Raw genomic sequence first — 27,968 nt, forward strand, 5'->3', positions numbered from 1 at the left:
AGGTGTTTCATGTTACTTTTTTTAGCACACACAATCAGCACTCAGACACTTCCTTAACTAAATCTTAAAAGAGGGCCTTAGGGTGACATTTCTGAATTCTGCCTGCCCTCTTTTTTGCTGAGACTGCCACTTTTAATGTTGTTAGCATTTTTTTTTCTGTTTGAAAGTACTTTATTTGAGTACTTATTTGTTTGTTTACATATTTGTTAATTGGGTTATCCCTACTGGGAACAGGCCAGTTACGAGGGGACACAGGGAGAAAAGCTCCAAAAGAAGTGACATAACCTCTAGAATCAGTATAATATAATAGTTTACCTGATTAAACAGTTCTACAAACATTCCAGTGTTGTCTTGGGAATAAGGAAACATTTAATTATTTATTTATTGATTTATTTCCAGTTTGATTACTGGGGAAGTCCACTGGGCCCAGAGAGCATGTTTTCAGTGGAGGCCAGGGGATAAGAGCTCCATGAAACAGACTACAGTAAAGATAGCAGTCCAATAAAAATAAAAGTACAAGTACACATACATATCAAACAATGCAAAGTGTGAGCAATATTGACCACAGTAGAAAAATATTGTGCAGATACATTTTAACAATTTACACAGTTAAAGTCAAAAGTCAAAAGCTATTTACAGAGTTTGAGAGATCGCATGGGAATTAGCCATAGAAGGTTATAGCCAGCTATAACGTGCTTAGGAACTCAGGAGGATACCTTCCCAGGGACTTTTGTTAATGAGTTCTAGGTTGGGAGAATGCAGTTACATGTCCATTTGGAAGAGAGGTAGGTGTAAAGCTGAATTTTGAAGTTGTTTGTATTTGACATTGTCCTTAGTATGGAAGGGAGAGAGTTCCATTTCTACTTAAGGAGAAGGAGAGAAGAAGTTGTCCAGCAGGGCGTTTAGGTTTGTGGACAGTAATTAAGTTTTGGTGTTCAGATCGGAGTTCTACTTGGGGTGTATGGGGGAAGGATGTTAGTTAGAGCGGGGCATTTGGGTGGATTAAATATTAGTCTATGTGCTGTAGTGAGCTGGAGGAAGTCCAGGTAATTTGTGAATTCTAACCAGTTGAGGGATTGGAGGGTAACACAGTGATGAGTGGAATGTTTGGCTTTGGTGGCAAATTTAGAAATTTGGTTATTAACAGCTTTCAAGCCTGGAAGTGATGGAAGAGGACTGATTAGTTAGTAGTGGGGAGCCATACAGAAGGGAGGGAAGGAGGTAAGAGCAGGCCAGAGTATGCCTGGTAGAAGTAGAGAGGAAGTGGTTGTTCCTGTATTGCATACTTAGTTTTTGGTGTTTTTTTTAATATTTTGCTGAATATGGATGCCAAACTTGAGGTGTTCGTCTATAGTTACACAAGTAGTTTGGCAAAGGGAACACCTTTGAAAGGAGAGTTGCTTTAGCTAAGGACTTGGAAGTAATTTTTATCAAAAGCGAAAGATTTTGAGGGTGTGAAGAGTAGTATTTTAGATTTGTTAGCATTGAGAGAAAGGTGATTTTGGCACATCCAGATCTTAGTAGTTGAGAAGGCAGTCTGAGTTTCAGATAAGAGTTCAGGGAGGTTAGAGGCAGAGCAGACAAGTGCAGAGTCATCTGCATATTGGATGACTTTGGCATTAGGAATAGCAGCGTGAAAGTAACTGATAAAGATATTAAACAGCATTGTTCCAAGGATGGACCCCTGTGGTACTCCGATAGGAGTGGGTAAGAAAGGTAAGGTGCCTTTTTTCCATTTCACAGCCTGAGATCTATCTGACAGACAGCTTGAGATCCAGGAAAGTGTGTTTTGGGAGAGATTTAGGTTTGAGAGGTGACTTAGAAGGTGCTTTTGGGAAATGGTATTGAATGCTTTAAAGAGATCTAGGAGCACTGTGGATACCAAGTTCCAGAATCTCGGGCTTGATTGACAGGTTCTAAGAATGAGAGTAGAGCTGTTATGGTGCTATGTCCTGGTCGGAAGCCATGGTGGGTAGGGGTAAGAAGTTGGTTTTTAGTTAGAAAAAGTATAAGTTGGAGGTGGAAGCATTTTTCTAGGATTTTGGAGATTGGAGGGAGAAAAGCTATAGGGCGGAAGTTTGAAATGTTAGTGTTTTTGCCTCCCTTGTGCAGAGGAAGAATAAAGGTGGAATGCCAGAGTTTAGGGACATAGGATTCCTTTATGGATCTATTAATTAGGATACTAATTGGGAGAGCTATACTATCAGCAGCAGACTTGAGAAAGGAAGAGGGGATGTTGTCAGGTGCATTGGAGCAGGATTATGTTTGGATAGAAGTCTTTTTATGTAGTTAGAGGAGGCAGGTTTAAGTTCAAACATAGCGGGAAATTATTCAGTCTGAAGGAGGTAACAGTCTTTGGTCTTCATGGCACTTTTTTGCTTTGATTTCCAGTGGTTCATATAGCGGCAAATTATTTCGGGACTTAGATGAGGTGGAATGTAGGAGAGATGGGTCATTGTTGGAAAAGTTTTTGTTAGGTCAGATACTGACTCTATAAAGAAAGAGTTGAATAGTGAGGCTAATTCGAGGTCAGATTTACTTGGGTGTGGACAGGGGTTATTTTTGGAGCCTGGGTTGAGGAGTGAGTTTATGGAATTCCAAAAAAGCCTAGCATTTTGGGGATGGTTGGACTGGAGCTTAGTGTAGTAGGATTTTTTTGTCTTTGAAGATTTGTTTATTTGCAAAGTTACAGAGCTGTGTATATTGGAGAAGGGTTTTGGGAAGTTTATTCTTTTGGTAAAGCTTCCAGGATTTGTCTCTTTGATGCATAATTTGCTTTGTTTCTTTAGTTAGTCAAGCCAAGGAAGCATGACTTTGGAAAAGCAGTATTGTTGTTGCAGAGGCCACTTCTGGAACACTGTAATGAAATACACAACTTTCTGAAGGAGGTCCCTGGAGCAATCACAGAGTGCATTCTACTACTCCAAGTGGAAAGGGAGGTGAAGCCCCTGTATGTGTGTGTATGTCAGAATACTTTCCAGTATGTGTGTGTGCATGTGTGTCTGTGTGAGGTGTGTGTGTCCAACAAATTTTTCTATGGGAAGGTAGCTTGGTATTCTGGGGCATGGTAAGATCCTTAAGAACTATTCATTCCTGCCCAGAGAGCCCTGTTGACAGCTCTGTACCCCACCAGCAAGAAAGTACAGTTGTGTACACTTACCATAAATGTAGATGTTCGAGTGTATTCACTGTTGCAGTCATTACATTTGGGTTATCTGCTTGCAGTAGCCCTCAGTTGGCCTGATTAACAAAGTCTTGGGTCCTGCGTCGGTTGCTGTCCCTTCTTCCATGACGTCAGATCATCAGGGGTATAAAGCATGCAGCCGATGCCATTACATCAGTTTTTCTTGCCCTAGATGTCAGGTGCCCCCTAATGGGAAGCAATTAAATCTATAAATACAAGGATATACTTCCAACAAAAAAACAAATACACCAAAAAGCTTTTTGAGCATAGTAAGTGAGAGTACATGTATAGCCAAAAGAAGAAAGGGGGCTGGAGGGAGGGTAACTAGGACTGCAACAGTAAATACACTCAAACATCTACATTTATGGTTAAGTGTACACAACTGTACTATGTTCCTCGTGTTTCACTGTTGCAGTCATTACATTTGGGTAGATTCCCAAAGCTAAGGTTGGGAGGAGGAATTTAAATAGAATTAGGACCAGCTATAAGGCCCTGCAAGACTGCAGTGGCAAAACCAGCTCTGGATTTAGAGAAAATTGGCAAATGATAATGCTTGGTGAAAGTATGTACAGAACTTCAGGTAGCAGCTTCTAGGATGTCCCTATTAGGGACGCCCCTGAGAAAGGCTGTAGAGGTAGATGCAGCCCTGGTTGAATGGGGTCTGATGCCCTGTGGGATAGGTTTTCCATGATGCTTATAGCAGAAATGAATGCAGTGGCCTATCCATTTTGAAATGGTTTGTTTTGAAATATCTTTCCCCTCTGTCCCTGCAGCAAATGCCACAAGCAGTTGTTCAGATTTCCTTTGAGGTTTAGTCCTGTCCAAGTAGAATCTAAGCTGTCTGTGCACATCTAATGAGTGCAGTATCCATTCCCCTTTGCTCTGTGGGTTAGGAAAAAGGTAGGCAAATGAATGGACTAATTAAGAGCCACACTGGATACCACCTTGGGCATGAAGGAGGGATTGGTTCTGAGGGACACCCTGTCCGCATGAAAGATGATGAAAGGTTCCACTGCCATATGGGCCTGTAATTCAGATACCCTTCTTGCAGAATTGGTTGCTAAAAGGAAAACTGTTTTCCAGGAAAGAAATTTTAAATCTGCAGTAGCAGCTGGCGCGAAAGGAGGAAGAGTGAGTTTCTCCAAGATAAAGTTAAGATCCAAGGCTGGAGTTGGGGCTCTCCTGGTGGCCTTATATTTTTGGCCCCTCTGAGGATCTGCTTGAGCAGTGGGTGAGAGAAGAGGGGAGGGTCTGTGCTATAATAAGCTGAAATGGCTGAGGCATGAATTTTGATGGAAGAAAAGGACACACCCTTATGAAGCATCTCAGTCAAGTATTGTAAAATCTGAGGTAAATTGGGCACTGCTGTGTTCATTCCTTGAGATTGATTCCAGGCACACCATCTTTTCCATTTTGCAGCATAAGATTTTCTAGTACTAGGCCTCCTTGCCTCTAAAATGATATCCATCACAGGGATGATAAAGGAGAGATTACGTAATTAGCCAGGCTGCTAGGTTCAGGGTTTGCAGATGAGGGTGCAGAATCTGGTTCTCCTGCTGAGACAACAGGGAAGGAGTCTGAGACAGGTGCCATGGAGCCAAACATGACACACTGCACAAGAGTAGGTACCAGTGTTGGTGAGACCAGTCTGGTGCAATTAAAATCATCCTTGGCTTGTCCTGTTTGATCTTTAGTAGTACCTTGGAGAGCAGAGGCAGAGGAGGAAAGGCATAAACTGATAGGTTTTTCCAGCTGACGGATAGAGCATCTACTTTCCAAGCTAGCTTGTGGGAATCCTTGTGCAAAATTTGTCCAGTTGATGGCTCAGGGGGGGAGGCAAACAGGTCTATATCTGGGCTCCCCCATTTGCTTGCCAACATGTTGAAAATCCTTGGTTCCAGTTTCCACTCGTGTGGGTCCATGAGGTTTCTGCTTAGTCCGTCTGCCAGTGTATTTAGTTTTCCTGGCAGGAATTCAGCTTGTAGATTCACTTGATAGCTCAAGGCTGCGTTCCACAATGCCATGGCTAGTCTGCAGAGGGGGTAAAAATGTGTAGCCCCCTGCTTGTTTATGTACCACATTACAGTGGTGCTGTCCGTCTTTACCATTAGTTGTCCTGGAAGAATGTGGTCCTTGAAGGCTATCAGAGCATTCTGTACAGCTAATATTTCCTTTTGATTTATGTGCAGGTGCATTTGACTTGGGTTCCATTTGCCCTGAATGCACTTCCCTGCCAGGTGAGCCTCCCCATGCATAGTCTGATGTGTCTGTTGTTAAGAGTTGGGCGGCAGGGGGTAATGTGAATGGTAGTCCCTTGTTTTGGTGCCAGGCCTCTGTCCACCAAAGGAACTCTAGGCGTAGACAAGGTATGATAGGAATCCTTGCTTCTAGATCCTGTGAATGTTGACACCATAGGTTTTTGAGATACCATTGTAGTTTCCTCATATGCAACCTTGCATATGGGATTAGAAGAATGCAGGAGGCCATGAACCCCAAGGCTCGCAGTATTTGCCTTGCAGATAGCAGGGTTTTGTGGCCACTTGTTTGAAGTAGGCTGTCAAATGAATCCATTTCTCTGGCATGAGGAAAGCCATCTGGGAAGTTGTATTCAAGCTTGCTCCCAGGAATATCATTTCTGACAGTGTACCAGGTGTGATTTCTTTTCATTTATGGCGAACCCCAGACAAGTCAGTACTTTTTAAACAAAGGCCAGATGATTAAAAAGAATGCCCTGGCTTTCTGCCTGAATTAGACAATCGTCCAGGTATGGGTATATTTGAATATTTCTTTGCCTGCAAAATGCAATGACTGGAGCTAGGCACTTTGTGAATACCCTGGGCACAGTAGATAAGCCAAAGGGCAGTGCAGAGAACTGATAGTGCATGTAGCCTGCTTTGAAGCATAGGTATCTTCTGCAAGACTCCCTGATAGGGATGTGCAGGTATGCTTCTTTTAAGTCTAGTTTTGCCAACCATGAATCTTTGCCTAGCATAGGAAGCAGCTGGTGAAGAGTCAGCATCTTGAAATTTGGAATCACCGGAAAGGTGTTTAGAGTAGAAGGGTCCGAGATAGGATGCCATGTATTGCCTTTTCTGGGTACCAGGAAAAATCTCGAATGGAATCCTTGTCCCTTTTCCTCTTCTGGTACCAACTGAATAGCCCCCAAGTTTAAAAGAGAGAGTACTTGATTTTGGGCCTCTGCTCACTGATTTGGGGGTAGATCTGGCCACCCGCTTGGTGGTGGTAATGTGTGGAAGTGAAATCTGTATCCTTGGGACACTATATTTAAAACCCATTTGTCCTGGGTAATGAGTTCCCAGTTTTTGGCCTGCAATCTTTCCGTCTAAAGGGGCATTCAGTTGGGAAGTGCTTGGAAATTTTAAAAGCAAGTCATTGAGATGATTTTCCATAGGGGGAGTCTTACTACTCCCAAGTTTTGATGTGGAAACCCCCCACTGCTTAGTCTTGTGTGTCCCTTGAGACTGAAACCTGGGGTTTCTACTGTATCTTGGTTTGGCTTGAGAAGACCTGGAAGGGGCTGGAAAGGACCAGTTTTTAGAAGGCCAGTGCCTACTATATCTAGGAGGCTGAACTTGTAAGAAATCTTTAACAGTTTGCATAGATTTAGCTTTATCTTCCATCTTTTTAAGAACTTCTTCAGCCTTGTTGCCAAACAGGTGGTCCTGATTTAAGGGAGCATCCAACAATTTAGCTTTAACATGATCAGGCAAAGACTGCTCCTTAAGCCAAGCATGTCTTTATTAGTTATTTATTTATTTTACATTTGTTGACCGGGCTAGTCTAACTGGATACATGTCCATTTTCAGTAGAGGCCCGGGGAGATAAGCTCCAAGATAGAACAATGAAATTAACAAGATAACAAATAAGGAAACATTAAACAAAAATCATATTTACAATGCATATTACACGTTATTACAGTAAATTCAGCAGTGCAGAATGCAGGCATAACATAACATGCTAGTACAATCAAGATGTTCTAGAGGGAGATAGTATTATGGTTAATAAGGAAGGAATCACAGTTAATGAGTAGAAACAGTAGGAAGAGCAAAGTATTAAGAGACACATAACTACTGAGGCTTAGTTATGTCTTCTGAGCACAGACCCTATTAGCAGCCCTGCAAGAAGCCTCTAATGAATCAAATCCACATTGCAAAGTATGTTTTCCAACCTGTTCAGCAGAATGCATTAAATCCTGTAATACTTTACTTTCAACACAGTCAGGAATCAACATCATTTTCTGTTTAAGCAATCTAAGAACATGTTGTTGATACTTTAACATATGAAACTGGCAGTTTAAAGCTCTAATGGCCACGGTTGGAGAAGTGTAAACCTTCTTACCCCATCTATCCAGCACCCTGGAGTCTCTATCAGAGGGGGTAGGATTTTTAGCAGTAGAAGCCTTAATGCCCTTGGGTCCCTGTGGAATAGACTCTGGATCCGCAATAGGATTTTTAAAAAGGAACTTGTGAGAGTCGGGAACCCTGTAATATCTGTCAGGTTTTCTGGGAGCAGGAGGCAAAGAATCAGGGGCCAAACTAGATTCCAAAAAGGCATCATCAACAATGTCTAGTACAGGAGGTATAGCCAAAGGCCTATGTTGAGGCAGGAGTAAGAAATCCCTAAGCCTCTTTTTTGAATCAGAAAAATCCTGGCTTTTTCAGTGGAAATGCTCCCTTAGAGTATGTAAGGTCTCACCAAAAGAAAAATCCTCTGGAGGGGAAGCAGAGGGAATATAGTCCTCTGCATCAGAATCCTCATATGTAGATAAGGGCAAATCCAGATCATCAGAAGAATCAGAAAAATCAGAATCCTGGTCAGAAGATTCATAAACAACTTCAGTCCTAGGTCTCTTAGAAGGGGGAGGTTGGCTTCCCCTGATTAAAGTTATAAGATCTTCAGCCATTCTTATCATTTGTTTTTTAGGCATACAGGCCTGAGCATGCGGCCTGGGCGTCGGTTTCTTAGGCATTGTTCAAGATTTTGGCCTAAATGAAGAAGGAGGTGTCAGTTTAATATGCAAGTCCATAGGCCTGAAAACACCCTCAGAAGCCGGTGCCTGCACAGCGTCTCTGGACCCATCCAAGGTAGAGACATCCGCAGGTTCCACAGTTGAAGCATCTCATGGCATACCGGACTCCGAATGGGTCTCAGTAGAGGCCTGTGAGTCAGAAGTAGCGGGTATCAGAGGCTATGAAAGCGCCTCACTGAGTACCGGCGAACTGGCGACTGGCTTAGGAGAAGCGGCGTCAGCAGCTTTGGACCTTGGCGACCTGTCTCTGTCTTTATCTTTGCTTTTGTTCAGAATCCCAGTAGTTGGATGGTTAACCAATGACATTTCTGGATAATTAAACTGAGAATCGAAATATTTAGAGGTGAAAATATACCAACAATGGATAGTGCGCTGATTAAATAAAGCACAAAACCGGCAGCAAGGTACGTCGTGGTCAGGGCCTAGACAAGGAATACAGTACGAATGAAAATCTTTGCGAGGTATTTGCTTTCCACAAGTAATACAACTATTGACTTTTACTGACATCGGTAAGGAGCAAGAAAAGGTTTTCCCAACGGGGTACTTCGCTTTAGTTGAAGACTTCGGTTCTGAAACTCAAAAATTAAAATTTCAGGAGTCGACCGACTGGCACTTGCAAACTGCTTCTGCTTTGGCCACTGCAAGGCAAGGAAGACTGATGTAATGGTGTTGGCTGCATGCTTTATACCTCTGATGACCTGAAGTCATGGAAGAAGGGACAGCAACCAACGCAGGACCCAAGACTTTGTTAATCAGGCCGACTGAGGGCTACTGCAAGCAGATAACCCAAATGTAATGACTGCAACAGTCAAACACGAAGAACATCTGGATGATACAGAATGAGCTAGGGTGCTGCTACTGTGAAGCATCCCTCCTCTCCCCTGGTGGAGCACCCACTTTCCCATCACCATCTCTTTGATATCCTCTGTCTGACGGTGACACAGGGAGAATGCCTCTGCATGTGAATCTGGCAAATGACTTTCAGTATTAAAAAGCTGTTAACAAGCTATTTCCTGTGGATCAGAGGTGCAAGGTTTGATTCCCTCAGCCTCCATTGCCTAACTGTGTGATTCTGAGCAAGTCATCTCCCAGGTTGAGTCTGAAAAATGTCCACAGAGATCAGTGCTCTACAATGGAAAATGAAAACAAATAAATAAAGAAAATCCCCCGAGTTATGCATGTGCACTATGGCAGTATGTGCTCCACAGGTATATCCCTTAGTGCTACTGGTAGGTGTCACTCAAGTGGCAGGCCAAATCTGCCTCCCTCCAACCCAGGATGAGTGGGCCAGCAGCATCTACTCACTCCCATCCTCCTTTGCTAGCTCCAGCAGATGCCCAAGCACACTATCAAACATGGGATGCCAAGCTTTAACCCTCTGCATTATTGGAGCTACCCACAATATGTTTAGTATTTCTGGCTGGAAGTTATACCCATCTGTAGCTTTGCCATTCCTCATTCTGCCAACTGTTTATGCACAGGATTTTGGAGTTCCTAAAGTATCCCCTTCACATCAAGACAATATTCCACTAAGAATAGCATTTCTCCAAATCCTACTGAAAACAAATTGGGAGGTGTCTCTCCTTTCCCTCTTGAGTTACTGGATGGTTTTAACAAAGCCTCTGAGGCCAGATGAAAATCCTTCACCGTGGCCTCTCCAAACACCTCCACATCCAGGACTTTACTTCGGCAATGGCCATAGCTGCTGTCCTTTATCATCCTGGTTAAAGTGGGAGACTCCCTGAAACTAGTACTGCATGGAATGCTTCTTTCTTTAATCTGGCAGTGGGTCTTAGGGTTACCACTATGACAAGCAATCACCATCTATAAGTCACAGTTTCTTGCTGATACATCAGTCACTGATGTCTTGGGCAAGAAGCATTCATACTCCATATCCCTGACCTCCAAGGGTACAAAGAAGAATCTCTTCTAGAAACAGAAGTTGAATTCATCCTACATATAAGCATTGGCTTGCTTTTCCCCAGATTTTCTCACTATATGTTTGCATTCTCAGTTCTGGCCAGCTACCACCCTCATTTTTAAACTTAACTCACCACCAAGTGTTGACCAGTTTACTATTTACTTATTTTACTTATTTATATTTTGTTGGCTAGCTTAGTCCCACCAGACACAGTCTGTTTTCAGGGGAAACCCATTGTAGTATTCATACTGACTAATGGAAATTTGGGCAAGGCACCTGGGAAGTTCCCCTACTCTTTCCATAATAAATCTTTCTTTAATAAATGTCATGCAGTTGAATAAAGGGAATTAATCTAGTCCTGATATTTAACATACCTCCTTTAAGGCAAAAATACTTTTTTATCCCCTCCCTAATGCACAGACCCCCCCCCCACACACACACACGCAACCTTAACACAATTATTTAATTAACATTCTGGTTACAAGGGGACCCGGGTGAAACACAAACATGGTGCTTTCATTATCAGTAAATTATAAGAATTTGGATAGTACAACATGGGTGCCCCATGACATGGAAAACTCTGGTACATATACAAGAATCAATCAATTTGGCATTTACCAGGTAAAGACAACTTGGCTTACTGTAAAAAACAGTTGGGTTCATGAGGGAACACTAAACAGCAAAGAACCATTCTGAAACTACTGAGATGATACAGATAGACTGGAATTAACCACAATCACAGAAAGGAATAATAATTACAAGGGACTACATTTTAAGATCCAGCCTGGGACAATGGGCACAAGCAGACATGAAAAATATAAAACCGTTCAAAAAAAAGCTGAACAATTGCAGTAAGTTATAATTAACACAAGTACCAACAGAAATCTGAGAGGTAAAGTCTTTAAGATACATCCTTAAATTATAGGAAAATAATTACTATATGAAACAGAATTACAGACAGGAATACAATGAGTGAATAAATCTTACGTACAGTGATTTCATTTCATTTAATTTTGTAATGTTGTAAGTAGGCTGACCAACTTGAACAACAGTGTAAAACAATGTTGGCATGGCCTGTCACCTACAGTGAAGGACACTTAAAACAAATATGGAATACAGTCCCCCAGATGGTCATGTGGTCATCAATGCATATTAAATCATGAGGTAGCCAGTTCTAGCCCATTAGAGCAGTGAATGAGAACATTTTTTACTTGTAACAATTACACATTGTGGAACCTTCCATGCCTAAAAGGCTAATAATACTAGTTCCCATAGAAGCTGTGCACTGAGCTTTAGGAAAATCTGCTGTGGTGCTGTACCTTGGCACACGTATTAACAGCAGTGCAAATGGCGTTCTGCCATGAAAACATGGTTCTACAGTCAGCCAAACAGTTGTCATGTGTTATCTTAGTGAACAAAACATCTCTGGATAATTAAGTAATGTTGCAACTGTTCAGGCTCGTTTTGTATAACTGAATAGCAGACAACAGATGTCAGACTAAACCATACCATTCTAATGAGACCTGAAATACAAATTCACAGAGTGGCAGAAACCAAACAGTAACAAAAAAAAATCTTTTAGAATATGCATTCTTTGCTAGGGAATTGTAATATGCCATTCCTATTTTAAGAGGTCAAAACTGAACACCTGAAGCAGGCTCATCAAATATACATTTAATCACGACTTGAATGGGAAGATAGAGAGTGGTAGAAATGGGGGTCTACCAAAGCAACCTTTAGATCTCATTTTAATCTAACTAGTCTACAGCTTATTAGGAGTTGAGCTCATCAAAGATACTGCGGGTTTAGTCTTCAAGTCTTTCGACTTTTCCCGGTTAGGGGTTGCCACAGCGGAACTCTGGTCCGCTAATGATTGGCAGTAGATTTTTATGTGCCGAGTTGCCGGCCCTGACGCACAACCTTCAACGAAGGTATGCCCATTCATGCAGGTCTCCACACAGAAGACGCTCTAGCTGAGAATCGAACAGGACAACGTCTTACTGTGAGGTGACAACGCTATCACAGCACCACCACCGCAGTTATAGTAATAGGAAAAAAGTAATTATTAGATGAAGAAATGATAAAGAATACTGTAAAGCTTCACAAATGATGAATGGCAACCAGTCTTCCAGACTCTTTTATGAAAGTTAAGTCAATTTTAAAAGGGAAAAAAACTACAGCTTCTGTTCATCTTTGTTTCCTATAAATTTACATTCCTAAGCACATGGTGCTTAACATGAAGTAGCCACATAAAGATTCCTGGCCATTTGTTCTAGGACAATCCAAGCAACAATCCTCCATATGAAATGGTGGCCTCATCCGTAGCTTCCAGATGTCCTAAAATAAAACAGCAACAGCAGTGACCTAATCAAGGCAACATCTAAAATATGGGATCTTGTGATACAAATAAAGTTCATTAATGGAAAAAAAGAAGTTATATCTTACCATAATGTTTCATCTGAGCTGTTGATCTTCTTCCAGTCATCACTGATGGGTTCGGTTCCAAGCCCTCGGAACCGAGTTGGCCTTATACCAAGCTTGCGTGCACCAAAAACTCTTGAGCTAAGCTGCTACCCACAATGCCCTTCACTCAGTTACCTCAGATCGAGTTTGCATGCAACATATAGGAGAAAACAGGAAGTCAGAGGCCATCTCTACGCAGAAACCCTGAAACACCACAAAGACCCAGAAGTTCCACCTGGAGCCTTTGGCGGGGGACGGTGGGAGGGTGTGATGACTGGAAGAAGATCAACAACTCAGATGGAACATTATGGTAAGACATAACTTCTTTATCTGAAGTTGTTAATCTTCTTTCTATTCATCACTGATGGGACAGAATCCCAAGCTACTTGGAGAACCTGGGTGGCCCTTATGGAAGAACATTCCCGAGAAGCATTGAGTCAAAGGCCACTGTTCCCCTGGAGATCAGATCCAATTTGTAATGCTTCATGAAGGTATGGGGTTTAGCCCAAATGGCAGCTGTTCAGATGTCATCCATGGAGGCCCTAGAGTGGAAAGCAACCAATGCTGCAATAGCCCTAGTTGAGTGAGCTTTGATGTGACCAAGCTTAGATTCATTTGTAAGCGAATATGAGAAGCTAATGTAATCCCTGAGCCATTTTGACAAAGTAACTTTAGATATTGCACATCCCATTCTTGGGCCAGAAAAGGAAATGAAAAGTTGGTCCGACTTGCAAAAGGACTTAGTTCTGTCCAGGTAGAAACATAATTGTCTATGAATATCCAAAGAATGTAGGCAGTATTCTCCCTTGTTTGAATAATTTGAAAAAAATACAGGGAGCTCAATGGACTGGTTAATAGAAAAGTCGGAAACCACCTTGGGGAGAAAGGATGGGTTAGTATGAAGTGATACTCTGTCCTTATGGAAAATCAGATAAGGGCTCTTGATACATAAAGCTTGCCACTCAGATATTCATCTGGCTGAAGTGACCGCCACCAGAAATAAGGATTTCCATGACAGGAAGTTTGGATCACATGTCGCAGCAGGCTTAAAAGGGGGTAGAGAGAGAGACTGAAGAACTCGGGAGAGATTCCATGCCTCCACCGGTTGCCTGATGGGAGGTCTGCTGTGGAAAATTCCCTTAAGAAAGGTCTTGCAAAATCGAGTGGAAATAAGCAGGACTCCATCTGAACCATTGTGGAACTTGGAAACAGCTGCTAAATGGACTCGAATGGTGGAAGCTGATGCACATTGTCGAACAACTCAGCAAGATAATGAAGAGTAGTAGCTACAGGAGCTGAGAAGGGATCTAGCTTCCGATTTTTTGCCCAGATAGAGAATCTTTTCCATTTGTCCCTGTAAAGCTTTCTGGTGGATGGTTTATGGAAGGCCAGGATAATATCACAGACAAATGAGGAGAGGGTTTCCTGCCTGGCAACTAGTGGAAGTGGAGGAACCAAGCCGTCAGCTTGAGAGTGGCTAGATTCTGTGGAGTCAGCCCTTGTGGGTGAGATATGAGGTCCTGACGAGTGTCTAGGATCCAAGGAGTTTGTAACAGAAGAGGTCGGAGGAAGGGAAACCACACCTGACAAGGCCAGAATGGGGCAATGAGGATCACTTTGCTTCTCAACCAAATAGCTTTCCTTAGAAAAAGGGGGATCAGAGGAATCAGAGGATAAGCATAAAGGAAACCCGCGGGCCAATCTTGAATCAAAGCGTCTCTTGGTGACTCCTCGTGAGGGGGAAAGAAGGCAAAGTAGCTGCTGCATTTTGTGTTTGAGGGGGAGGCAAAAAGATCGCAGCATGGCTGGCCCCAACGGCTGAAGATTTCTGCCATCACACACGGATTGAGAGATCACTCGTGAGGACGGAGGATGCATCTGCTTAGACTGCCCACAATCATGTTGGAGCTCCCAGGGATATGCGTTGCGATCAGAATGCGGTTGGAAGCTATCGCCCAATGCCAGATTCTCATGGCTTCACAACACAGAGGGTAGGATTTGGTCCCTCCCTGTTTGTTTATGTACCAGACAATGGACATGTTGTCTGACTGGATAGCAATTGTTCCAGACGGAAGCAGCGGGTGGAATGCTTGCAATGCCAATAGCACCGGGATATTGATATGCAAGTTGACCTCTATGCTGGACCATGTGCCTTGGAGTGACTTTCTCTGGAAGTGCCCCCCCCCCACACCCTATCCGTGGTCACCATGGCGCTGAGTTGGGAAGCCTGGAAGGGGCGGCCTCAAAGTTTTTCATCTGTACTCATCCACCAGAGGAGATCTTGTTTGCAGGTGTTGGTGATGAGAATCTGTGAGCTCAAGGGATGAAGACTGGATATCCACTGGGACAGAAGGAGCCATTACAGTAGTCTCATGTGTAATCTGGCTAGGGGAACAATTGGGATGGCTGCTACCATAGACCCCAGTCTGAAGAACTTCCCTTGCAGACACCTTTCTTAGACAGAGTATCACTTGAACTTGTGCCCTTAATCTCTGAAGCCTTTGAGGGGGAAGAGAGACCAGACTTGATTGAGTGTTGAATATTGCCCCTATAAATTCCAATTGTTATGAGGGCTGAAGGTTGGATTTTTCCCAGTGGATGGTGATGCCCAGCGATTCCGCTAGAACTAGACTGTATCAGAGAGCCCTGACCAGAAGGCGCTTGGTGGGGGCGGAGAGGAGCCAATCGTCTAAATACGGAAACACCTGGAATCTCAGAAGTCTCAGATGAGCTGTGACAACTGCTAGGCACTTCGTGAACACTTTGGGGGCCGTCAGGAGACCGAATGGCAGGGCTCTGAATTGGTAGTGATTGGCTCCCAGCCGGACGTGAAGGAGACTCCTGGAGCACTTGTCCATTCTGATGTGGTGATACGCATCCCGGAGATCTAACGAGCACATCCACACACTTTCCCGCAGAAAGGGGAGAATGGACTGAATCGTGACCATGCGGAATTTGGTCTGAACCACTGATTTGTTTAGCTAGCTGAGATCCAAAATGGGCCTCCAGTCCCCGGTCTTCTTTGGCACTAAAAAGAATCTTCAGTAAAACCCTGATCCGCATTGGTCTGGGGGGACCTGTTGGATGACTCGTTTTTGACATAGCTTACATATTTCGGAAACTGCCTCCTCCCTTTGACTGGGTGGAACATTGGGAAGGGATTTTGGAGGTCTTGGATAAGAGATTAGGGGAATGTGATAGCCTCTGGAAATTAATCTCTGCACCCACTGATCATTTGTAATGGAGAGCCAGGTAGCTTGGTACAGAGAGAAACGTGCTCCAACTGCTTCCAAAGGAAAGCAATTGGGCAGTGCTTCAGGAGCACTGATACGGTCTTCCCGAGAAAGAATCTCTGGAGTCCTGATTTCAGGGAACCCCTCTACCCAAAAAGGGGTGTCTTCCATTATTGGAACTCCCTCTGCCTCTGGGGGAGTCCTCACCACATGTGTCAGGGAAAGGACCTTGAGACTTCTTGTGCCACATCTTTCCACTCCTCTGGTTCCTGGAGAAGGAAAGCTGAGGTTTGGAAAAATGTTGACCCATGGCAGACAAGGTCTTCCTGTCCTGTTCGCACCTGGCTAATGTATCCTTGACCTTAGCACCGAACAAAGCTAATGGTTCGATAGGGGCATTTATAAAGGAAGACGTGAAGGAGTCCGTGAGGTCACAAATGCGCACCCAAGCGTGGCATCTCATAATTGCGCCTGCACCTGCAGCTCTAGCCGCTCCTTCAGTTGCATGGGACAACAACCTCATGGACGAATTGGAGATTGACTCTAGGGTGGAAAGTTGGGAAGCAACTTTATCACGTGCCCCATCCAAAACTTGACCCGCGAGGGTTCCAGAGAGCTCGGAGATGAGATCTCTCTGGAGCCTCATAAAATGTGCCAGAAAGTTCAGAGACCTGACAGTAAAGGTTGCTGACGCAAACACTCACTTCATTAACATGTCCACCGTCGGGGACTCTCTGTTGGGCGGGTGAACAGCAGGACTTTTTTCCGCAAGGTCCTTTTTCGTAGCTGCCGTCACCACCATAGCATCTACTGGCAAACGTCTCTACCAATGGGGTTGATCCTCTGGAGGGGAGAGTATCTTATCTGATCTCCTGGGGATGGCCTCAATGGAGTCAGGGTTCTTCCATGCTCGCTGCATGATGAGCTTGACAAACTCATCAGCAGGGGGGGTCATCCAAGAAGTAGAGGGCCGAGAGCAGAAGGTCTGCAGGAATATGGATTCCTCCCAGGAAGGATTGGAGGGCTTCCAGTCACCTCTCTGCTTCAAGATTTCCAGGATGTCTCCATATGAGACGTCACCATGGGGTGACCATGGGGATCCTTCCTCATCATTGTACTCCATATCTTCCATGAGGGACTCCTCTGGGGAGTCCATGTGTTTCCTCTTACATGCCTGTTTCTGAGGGGGTTCTTCTGTGGGAGCATCCGAAGAAGACTCAGAAAGGGAAATACCCTGAACAGGGGTTTCCTGGGCCTTGCGCTCTCGGAGTCCTGGGGGGGGGGTGGCCTTTGACAGCTGCAGCTCAGAGGGAGCTGGTGGAATGTCTGACGTAGGAGGATTGCTCGAAGCAAGCACCCTCTCCATCACCCAGAAAGCAGGCCCGCCTGAAGAGGAATGGGAGCTCAGAACCGAAGGAGACAATTTTGGAACCGGGGTCACACCCCGCTCCACGCGGTCAGCTCCCTGGGATGGAGCCTCAAGCAGAACCAGGATGGGAGTCACCTTTGGTCCCAAAGATGGAATCGGCAACACAACCAGAACCGTGGCCGGAACCGAGGATTCCACCCCCAAGCATGAGAATGAGGAAGGGTGGGTTCCGACAGAACTGACACCGAAAGGGGCCTCGGAGCCTCAGACATGGTCACTCTCTGCACTGAGGAAGGGGGGTCCTCTCACAGACGTCGGAAATATGAGCCTCAGAACTGAGGGATCCAAGGAAGGAGACTATGTAGGGGTCTCCGGTGTAATAGACCCAAAGCCCAGAGTGGGATGGGGTCTAGGAAAATTTGTAATTCCCCTGGCGATCAACAGCTAATCAAAAAGGCACACCACATCCAATTTTGAAAGGTTCCTGGTGGGCCTTACCGATGCTCCTGAGGGGGAAATCAGGCCGGTCCAAAAAGGGGCTGAAGGCTTGCCCAGCTAATGGATCTGCAGACGGGGTGGACTGGGTCCATGGTGAATTAAAGAATGGCGCAGATGATTCCAGTTTGGAAACCGGCAACAAGGGAATGATCGGAGCTGAGAATGGGCTCGGAGCAGAGGTCACAGCTGGGGTGGAGGTCAATGGCTGCTCCTAAGCTGTTGTCGGAACCAACATCAGAGCAGAAATGGGTGACATCGGTATCGAGGTAGAGACAGGCAAACTGGTCAGAACTGAGGTTGTAGTGGGCGCCAAAATTGTCGTAGCTGGAACAGGCACTGACGAGGCGACCTCGGTATGAATCACTGGAGACAAACTTGGAGCCGAGGTGGTCGGAACTGAGGAGGCGATACGGTGCTCGGTAGAAGTCTTGTGGGCCTTGTGCTTATGGCTTTTGCCCCTATCACCGGCCGGTGAAGACGGGTCTAAACGAGGATGTTTCTTGTCCACAGAAGGAGGGGATGAGACCTCCGCCACAGAAATAGCCTCCGTAAAAGGCGAAAGAAGCAGGCCCTAAAGAATCAACTTGTTGTGTCTTTCATTCAACGTCCGCTGACTGAAGCTGACACAAATATCACAAGGAGGTTTCGCCGATAAGTGCGGAACCCCCAAACAATACACACACACTCTTCATGTAAATCACTATTTGGGAGTTTACCACTGCAAGAACAGCATTGTTTAAACCCCGTAGTCCCTTTCTTTTCCAACATAATAGGAAACACACACACACTAAAGTAGAAAAAAGTGTAGAGATAGAAAGAGAGAGAAATACCAACAATGGTATTGGGAATACCACAAAGGTAAAAGGGTCAATACCAACAATGGTATGAAAAGAAATACTTGTGGGTAGAGCTGAGTGGGTAAATAGAGGAAAAAATTGCAAACTGACAGAAAAGATTCACAAATACTCATAAAATTTTGAAAAAAATATAACACTTAGCTGGAGAGCTTGGTGAAACGCTGCTATATGGCTGTGCAGCAAAAGAGATCTGAGGTAACTGAGTGAAGGGCATTGTGGGTAGCAGCTTAGCTCGAGAGTTTTTGGTGCAAGGTATAAGACCGACTCGGTTCCGAGCCCCATCAGTGATGAATAGGAAGAAGATTAACAACTTCAGATAACATTTTTAGTTCTCAGTGTTCATTTTCTAGCACATGGTTCTGTAAGATATCTGTAGCTTCAGTTTAAGGGATAGACATGTTAAACTTTCAGGTGGCTCACACATTCACACTACAGCTGCTAGTAATCTTAACCTTACACAAGCTGCCAAAATCGGAATGCCAGTAGTGTTTTATTTCCCGGGTAAATCCACACGTGTACACAGCAGATGTTTCACTAGGAAACATTTAAACCATTAGTAGGTAAAAAGTTCAGAGAGATGAACAGCATTTTATACTATATGCAGTCTATAACATATAACCCTTACTTTAATTGTACCAAGTAACAGAATACCATGTTTTGTTTTGTTTTTTAATCTGTCACTTGAATTATCATGACAACATTTACATTCTTCTTTCAAAGAACAATCCCAGAAGATCTTGCTCCTAAAGTGATTAAGTGAGCAACACTTTGATGCATATTTTTGTTGTTATTCCCAGAGTCTTAAGAACCCATAATGAGAAGAACACAATGCAAATATAATGCTTACATTTTTTTGTTTCCAGCGTCTTGCTTGGACAGGTAGTCAAGTGCTGTGCTGGAGGGTTCTGTGCTCTCTGTAGACAAGCCAACATTGTAGTGGTTTTGGTGCTTGAAGAAGTTTGTACTCCGAACTACAAAAACTGGCGTGACAGAAAAGAAACAGGAATTAATAATGTATTCTTTGAAGAATTAACTTCAAGGCAAGGTACACTCTACTACAATGTCATCTGCTAATCCTGGAACTTACTAATACTGTATCAAAATAGAACACAAACAGAAACAACTGATTTGTTTTGTGTTGATAAATCATCATTTTGATGATACAAAAACCTAGGGAAAGGGGACATGACACCAAGAAACAAAGCTCATGCTTCCTGCAATATCTCCTCCTGGTCATAAAGTATGTATGGCAAAGTGATGCATAGGAATAACATATTTAGTGCATGCACAAGTGCAGAGCACCATTCTGACTTGTCTGCTGATCGTCAAGGAGTTCCATGTATATGGTTGTGGCTTTTGTATCAACCTACACACACACACACACACACACACACACACACACACACACACACACACACACACACACACACACACAAAACCTGAAGTCTGAGCTATTTACATTAACTGTTAACACTTAGATTTAGAAAGACGGTATGATGTCTTCTCTGTAGTACACTGACATTCTATATTTTTGCCACATTACTTATTACTGATTTTTTATGAAAAAAATCTGCAGACTTTAGAGCAGGAGCTTCACAAAAAGGGACAAGAAAAATAACAAAAGTACACTGTACAGTTAGAGAGAAAGGTTTATGAGCTAGGTTGCATGCTGGCAAACAAAAAACACATCAATAAATAAGGAAGCCATATTTATAAATGGGTCTATATTAAAAGACCGAAGAGGTGTTTCATCGAACACCTCTTGGTAGACACATAAAGAGTGAATGCACTAAAGCACAAAAGCTCAAAACAGCGATTTCTTTCCCTGGGAAAGAAATCGCTAGCACAAACACACACACACACACTTTCAAACATAACGTAGGAGGCTTCACCCCCACACTACCCCTAACTAAATATACCAACTCCAAGATTGCACTACAGTGAGGAAAGGTGCAAACACACAGGGATGGCCAAGCAATTTCTTTCCCAGGGAAAGAAATCACTGTTTTGAGCTTTAGTGTGCTCGCTCTTTATGTGTCGACCAAGAGGTGTTCGACAAAACACCTCTTCAGTCTTTTAATATATAAATCACATATCACCTTGCAAAACTCTAGAAGTGTTAGCAGTTATGCCCATGCGTAATGCCACTATATGTCTAGCATTAATCAGTATATGGAAATTAATAAACGTAACAGTTGTGATGAAACATAATAACACATAGTACAGTGTGTGGTTAAAAGCCATGTGATATTATCATCATGTACTGAGCCCCTAGAGCATGTTGCAGAAGAAATGTCATGTACAGCCTTGATGCACTGACATTATCTTTTATATCAATGTATGTGACTTGTTTTCTGGAAATGAGTACTATGGCTTACAGCATAAGTGATTGCTTCTAAGACCACCTACTGAATCCTACTTATCACTTGTTACCAATCCATCCATCCATCCATCCATCCATCCATCCATCCATCCATCCATCCATCATTCACAACCCATGTTTCCATTTTTGCACATGGGATCAGGATGTCACTTCAATAGTGACAATCATGTAGAGCCAAGGTTCACACTGTCAGGTGGCTAGCCCTGCCGCAGTTGTTCTTCTATAGCACAAACTTGCATGCACACACACCTATGGCCAGTTTAGACTGTCCAATCCACCTACTGCATGTATTTGAAAAGTGCAGGGAAACTGAAGCATCTGAAGGAAACCCATGCAAACACATGTAGGAGGACATGCCGACTCTGCACAGAAGGCACCTAAGCTGAGAAGTGAACCAGAAAACGCTATCCACTGTGCCACTGTGCCACCCTAATTGTGTAATAAAGGCATGCTTCCAGCGTGAGGCATTTTGCACTAAATTCCAAAAAGGGAAGCCCAGGTCTTAGGAATACAACATTAAAAAAAATGCATTTACACTTTAACATTTGGTCACTTGTGAGACAAAGGACTGTAAGGAGAAATACAGTCTAAATCAATAACTCGAATTATTCTTTATGTTTTTATACAATTATTAGTTATACAGAATGCAATTTTACTTAACAAAAAGTATTTGAAATGTGCACTGAAATAAGAAAAGACACTTCAGAGCAATAAGTGTGAAATGGCTCTGCAGGTAAACACAGGTGATCACCATTTGTATATTCTTTTGGCATTCTACACTTGCTTCTGCCCATAAAGAACTAGCTTGGTTAGTCACGTTTGCTATTAACTTGGCAGATGAACTTAAGAGTGAGATTCAAGAAAAGGATAGATAAATCTAAGCTCTGCACAACCAAGCAGGAAAAGGAACACAACTTGTGTCACAGCTTGCTTTTATGGCACATTTCTGGTGAACAGTAGCTTAGAACAGCAAAGAGTGGTGGTAAGAGGATAGGCTTCATGAATCTTCTTCTTCTTCTTCTTCTTTCAGCTTTTTCCTGGTTAGGGGTCGCCACAGCAGATCACATGTCCGCTCATGATTGGCAGTGGAGTTTTACGGTGTCGAGTTGCCAGCAAGGTGCCCAACCTTCCACAGAAGGCACACACATGCACTCACACCTGGGCCAATTTAGAGTGTCCAATCCACCTACAGCATGTCTTTGGGATGTGGGAGGAAACCGGAGCACCCGGAGGACATGTAGACTCTGTACAGAAGGCACCCCAGCTGAGGATCGAACCAGGGAACCTATTGCTGTGAAGCAACAATGCTAACCGCTGCACCACTGTGGCTGCCCAGGATAGGCTTCATGAATACAAAAGAAAAAATAAATGAAATTGTGGAGGAACATAATAACAAACAAACAGTAGGTTTGTGGCTAAAAGTCATGTAAGCTCTGTCTCAAAAAATGGCACAGGGTGCACAAACACAGCTTCTTTGCATATGTATCCTAGATGAATGCATTGTAGCATTAAAAATCTAGATTCTTAACTCTCCTACTTGAAGAGAAGTTAAAAAATCTGGAGGCCAAAGTAAAGACTTTGCAGTCCACTGAACAGCACCTAAGTTTGATGAGATGTTAACTGAAAAGGGCCAGGGGCACATACAGTGTGATGTCAGGATCACAAACAGAAGGATAATGGACATGTTTTATCACCCTGATGGCAGAGAAACACGTGCAGTGCCAGTGGAGTTTTGTATCCTAAATGTACCAAAAGACTGCATTGCACTTTTACTTTATCTTTTACTTACTAACCAGGCAAGTAAACTGGTCCAGTGTGGCCATCATCTGGTCCATGATATCAAGACCAGATTAAATATACAGATAATTCTTTTCAATTCAACTGTCTTGTTTTGGGGAGGAGTACACTACGGAAGCTCTGACAAACACAAGCAAGTTGGAGTTTTTTTACTTGATGGTTAAGGTATTTACCTCACAGACACAAGGTGCAAAGCTTAATTCTCACCTTGAGAAACATGTCTATGCTTAAAAAGGCTGCCTGGGGTTGTTATCCTGGTAATCACCTATGGACCTACCTTACATTGGGGTTAGAGGGTTGTTGGCATGACAGTTACAGACATAAGATACAGAACTTGATTCTCACCTTTGGGAAGTACGGCTAGGCTTAAAATGCCACTCTGGGATTGTTAGCCTAGTAATCACTTATGGAAATAACTTCTAAACAATTACAGGAGGTCAAACTTGAGCCCCAGACTCAAATCTTGTGCATGACAAACTTTTAACTTTTGAGCCACTGTGCCTTCCAGTTTAAGCTTTACACAACCAGCAAAAAAAAGTAAATTTTTTTCTGCCAAAGGTTCATTGATGCTTCTGAAGTGTAGTCAGAATTTGTACTCACTTCTTCTTGTGATATGACAATGGCAAAGACTAGCGGTCTCTCTCTGTGGGACTGTTTTTTTCAGGGCAGGTGAAAACAATGTTCACAGCACAGCACACCGATAAAAGACAAACTGGGAACTCATCCTTTCTACTATAGGATCTGACAGTTAGCACAGGCAGAGCTGTTTACTTTTCCTTCATGAGATAGGCACAGCAAAAACTAAGTGGCAACTTATGAGTCTGACGTTTAGTTATTTTTAGCAAAAATTATTGCATTTTCTACACAGACAGCTTTGAAAGCCCATATGATTTCAAACAAAAAGGTACCTAAACAGACACACTTATTTTGTCATAGGCAATAAATATGGAGAAAACAAGATGAGAAATAAAAAAAAAATATTAACTGAGACAATGAAAACAACAATGTGCTTTTCCTATAACATATCCTTACTTTAAAATCTAACCATCTGGTCAACCCATGACAGTGTTTACTTCATTAAGAGGTTTAATAAACTGTTTAGTATTTTTTCCCTCTCTCTCACCTACGTCTTTAAAGTTACACTGAAAAGGATTAGGAAAGGCCATCTAGTGTTGGTTACCTAAATGAACAAGATATTAGGCTGACACACCTAGCTAATCTGTATGCACAATATCTCTAAAAGAATTAAACAAACAGAAATGTGGCACATCCTACAGGTTTGCAGTAATTTACTGACCAACTAAAAACAAATAATTCCAGTACCATCTTTTTAGGTAAAATAATACAAGTAGGCTTATTTTTCATGTAAAAATGATATTTTTACTTGTGACTTCAATTTACAAATATATTGTAACAGTACATTTGATAAATTCAGTGAGCTGTTTTGTTAAAGCCATTATATTATTACATTTTTTCTAGTGTCATTTATCAGCTTTTCGCAAACTGTATGTAGTAGCACAGAAGCTATTATATGTATGTCATGCTGGTAAAAAAAAAATCATTTGTGCTAGCAGAACATGACACAAAAATCCAAGCATGGTGAAGAACAGATGCAATTAACTTAAAATCTGCTGCCCACCTAAAACACATCACACAGCTACAAAATTCCCAGACTGAACTGGAAGGCAAAAGAACAATTAATAATTGAAAAGGTAAATTTTAAAGTGCAAAATCATAGCACCTAGCCATAGTTCACCACTTCCAAGTAAAAGTAGTTAGGTATGACATAAAGCGAAGCCACAGTGTACATTTGGGTATGTATAGCAGAGGAATTTGTTACATATTACTCATTTCTTGTTCCTTGGTATAAATGGCACACTGGCAAACACAGCTTCATTTGCTTTGAGCAGCATGGCACATAGTTTGGATATATATTATCTTCTGGAAAGAGTTATTAATTTGACTTGTAAGTATGCATGTTTATGATTTATAACGTTTCAAATAGGTGGGGGGGGGGGCTACGGCCCCCACGTGCCCAAATGTGGGGGGCCGTGCCCCCCTTACTATATATACTAACTCCAGGTTTGCACTACAGTGGGGAAGCGGGCACATACCTTTCGACGAAATGAGTTTCAGTCAAATTAGTTTTCAGTGAATTGTGCTCAGGGAATTGATTTTCAGTGAAATGAGACTTCTATCAAATGAGTTTCAGTGAAATGTGCTTTCTATCTAATGAAGTAGAGCCAGCTATAGATACAGATTACATATATATATATATATATATATATATATATACACATTTTTTTTTAATTGATTTCATTTTTCTCTACTTTATCATAGGTTGGTACTAGGCTATCAGCCCTAGGGCCTATACAAGCCTAGCCATAACAATTCCATGGCTATTTCTTCCCACATTATTTACTTTCCTGGACCCCTGTCTAGCAGGGTGACTGACGTGATCCCTGGGGTGAATGTCCTTTCTCCCATCCAGTCGTCAAGGTTCCTCTTGAAGAGGTCCAAACAGGCACTCTGCTTGACATGTATGGGCAATATATTCCAGAGTCTGGGGAGTCTCTGGGTCAGGAACCTATCCCTCCAGCATGTTTTGTTTATTGTGATGACAAGGTTTAGATCCCTGGAGCGTGTAGCTCTGAGGGATTGGGATTTCTTTAAGTGTAGCATGTCCAACAGCTCTGGGTTTGACATGGCCTTGTATGTTAAGCAGAGATCGCCTCTGAGTAGACGATATGCGACAGAGTATAGCTGGAGTTTTTTAAGGCGGTCAGCGTAGGGCATCTGCTTTAGGCCTGTTATTCTTTTAGTGAGGTATTTCTGAGGCCTTTCCAGTTGTTGCAGATGTCTTGAGAGGTACATACAAAATGGGGCGTTGTATTCTATAATGGGTCTAATGAGGGATGAGTACAGTGGGACAATGACCTCCTTTTTTCTGGATGAAAAGCCCTTCATGATGAGGTGTGCCACATAGAAGGAATTCCTGACTGTTGTGGCGATGTGGTTATCGAAGGTGAGACCACTGTCCACCTGTGTCCCTAAGTCTCTTATCACACTTTCTGTGTTTAGTGTACTGCCACCTATATGGTAATTCATGGATACATGTTTTTTCCCAAAGGGATAACAATACATTTCTTGGCATTGAGCTTGAGCCCATGGCTCTGGCACCAAGCATCTGTTTCTGTAAGGCCCTTTTGTAGAGTATCCACATCATTTGGGGATTCAATAATGGCTCCCAGTTTGCAGTCATCTGCAAACTTTGTTAGCCAGAGTCCCTCAGTGTTGACCTGTACTTCAGAGAAGTAGATGCCAAACAAGAGCGGCCCCAGGACTGAACCCTGAGGTACTCCACTTGTCACTTGTCAGGAGCTGGATTTGGAGTCAGCTACTTTTACAGTGTGGGTTCTATCAGTAAGCCATTTAGCAACCCATTGGGTGACATAGGGATTAATGCCCAACTTAGTAAGTTTATCTATGATTCCAGAGTGGAGGATGGTGTCAAAGGCCTTGGCAAGGTCTAGATAGACTGTGTGGACCACCTTACCCTTGTCCATGGCTCTGGAGACTGATTCAAAGAAGTCAATCAGGTTCAGGAGACAAGATCGGCCCTTCACAAACCCAAACTGGGTGGGGTCCAGTGTTTGAAGGTTGCCAATGTCTTTGTTTATAAGTTCCATGATAATACGCTCCATGGCCTTGCAGATAAGGCTTGTCAGACTGATGGGACGGTAGTTTCCGGGATCCAAGGTGGATCCCCCCTTGTGGATTGGGATAACTGTAGCACTGCGCCACTCAGTGGGCACGAAAACCTGAGGTGAGGCTATGATTAAACATGACACTTAGGTGAGGTACCAGTTCATATTGTAGTTCACGTAGTACACAGCCCGGGATGTCATCTGGTCCCATGGATGCTGTATTCTTGGCTTTAGAGAGTGCGTTTTGTACCTGTGTGGCCATTATTACTGGAATTTGGCAATCTTCCGGTATTGAGATGGGCCATTTAGGGGGTGAGAGGGGGGTGAAGTTGGCACTGAATCGATCTGCCAGGATATTGGCAATATCCTTCGGATCAGTATATTTAATTCCATTCTGTTTTAGCTCAGAGCAGATCTGAGCATTGCCATTTAGATTCTTGACATAGTTATAGAATGCTTTGCGGTTGTCTTTGGAATCTTTGGCAATTTTATTTTCGTAACTAGCTTTGGAGGATTTTATGAGGCATCTCAGTTTCTTACTGAGGCTAGTAAGGGAGTTTTTTGCATCCTGGGATTTTCCTCTTTTCTGCAAAAGTTTCTTCCTTTTGTTGTAAAGTTTGTTTATGGCAGGGGACCACCAGATTGGCTTCCTTTTTTGGATGAGAGCATTTTGGTTCTATTTGGGATGGCACGATTCATGCATGAGTGGATGTGCTCGTACAGTGCCTTAGTGTAGGATTCAGCAGTTGAACTTTCAGTTCCCGTCTGCATGGGTGTCATGATGTTTGTCACTTCTGACTTGAGTAGCATGAAGTTGGCTTTGGAGAAGTTTTTCATGGTGTTTTCTTTACTGGGGGTGGGGGTGGGATGTGGATGTTAAGGGTGATTAGCTTATGGTCAGACCTGACTAACGAGGGGGTGACCATAGGTATGGAGCATTGATTTCCCATGTTGGTAATGACCAGGTCTAGGATATTGGAGCCCCTGGTGGGACTATGGATTAGTTGATCCAGGGCGTTGGAATTTATGAATTCCAAGAACCATTGCTAAAGGTGTTGGGACATGAGTAGTTTTCCCAGTTAATGGCAGGGTAGTTAAAATCACCCAGTATTAGGGTGTTTGGTTCTATCTTAATATTTTCCAGTATGTTTAGAAAGGTGTAGTGAGAATCTTGGGGTATGGTGGGGATCTGTAGCAAGCTACAATTTGGATTGCAGTCTTACCTAGTGTTAGTTGCACTTGGAGAATTTCAGACACATTGTGTTGGCCAACTAGCCTGGCGGTGTGAATATCCTTGGTGAATATTGACACTCCTCCACCTTTAGTGTTTCGGTCCTGGTTTGGTGGCGAAAAGTGTGGTAAGAGTTGTAGCCTGGTATTGCAGGGGTGCTCTCTGGATCCTTGAACCAGGTCTCAGTTACTGCACAGATATCGATGTTCTCCATTTTAGGAGTGCCTCGAGAGAGTGCATTTTGAGGTTTAGACTTCTAGCATTGAGTAGCATTA

General features: G+C 43.1%; 1 protein-coding gene across 1 annotated transcript in view; it reads right to left on the bottom strand.

The window, feature by feature from the left end:
• The window catches only part of FAM222A (family with sequence similarity 222 member A), a 578,312-nt gene that overhangs the window by 264,346 nt on the left and 285,998 nt on the right, over window positions 1-27,968 (bottom strand). The window contains exon 2 of the mRNA XM_044068504.1: window positions 19,423-19,555. Within this exon, the coding sequence (XP_043924439.1) occupies window positions 19,423-19,507 (85 nt within the window). The 5' untranslated portion in view covers window positions 19,508-19,555. The remainder of the gene's footprint in view (window positions 1-19,422; window positions 19,556-27,968) is intronic.

The sequence above is a fragment of the Protopterus annectens genome, chromosome 4.part0 (assembly GCF_019279795.1).
Source record: "Protopterus annectens isolate FY-2018-M chromosome 4.part0, PAN1.0, whole genome shotgun sequence".
NCBI classification, from domain to species: Eukaryota; Metazoa; Chordata; order Ceratodontiformes; family Protopteridae; genus Protopterus; species Protopterus annectens.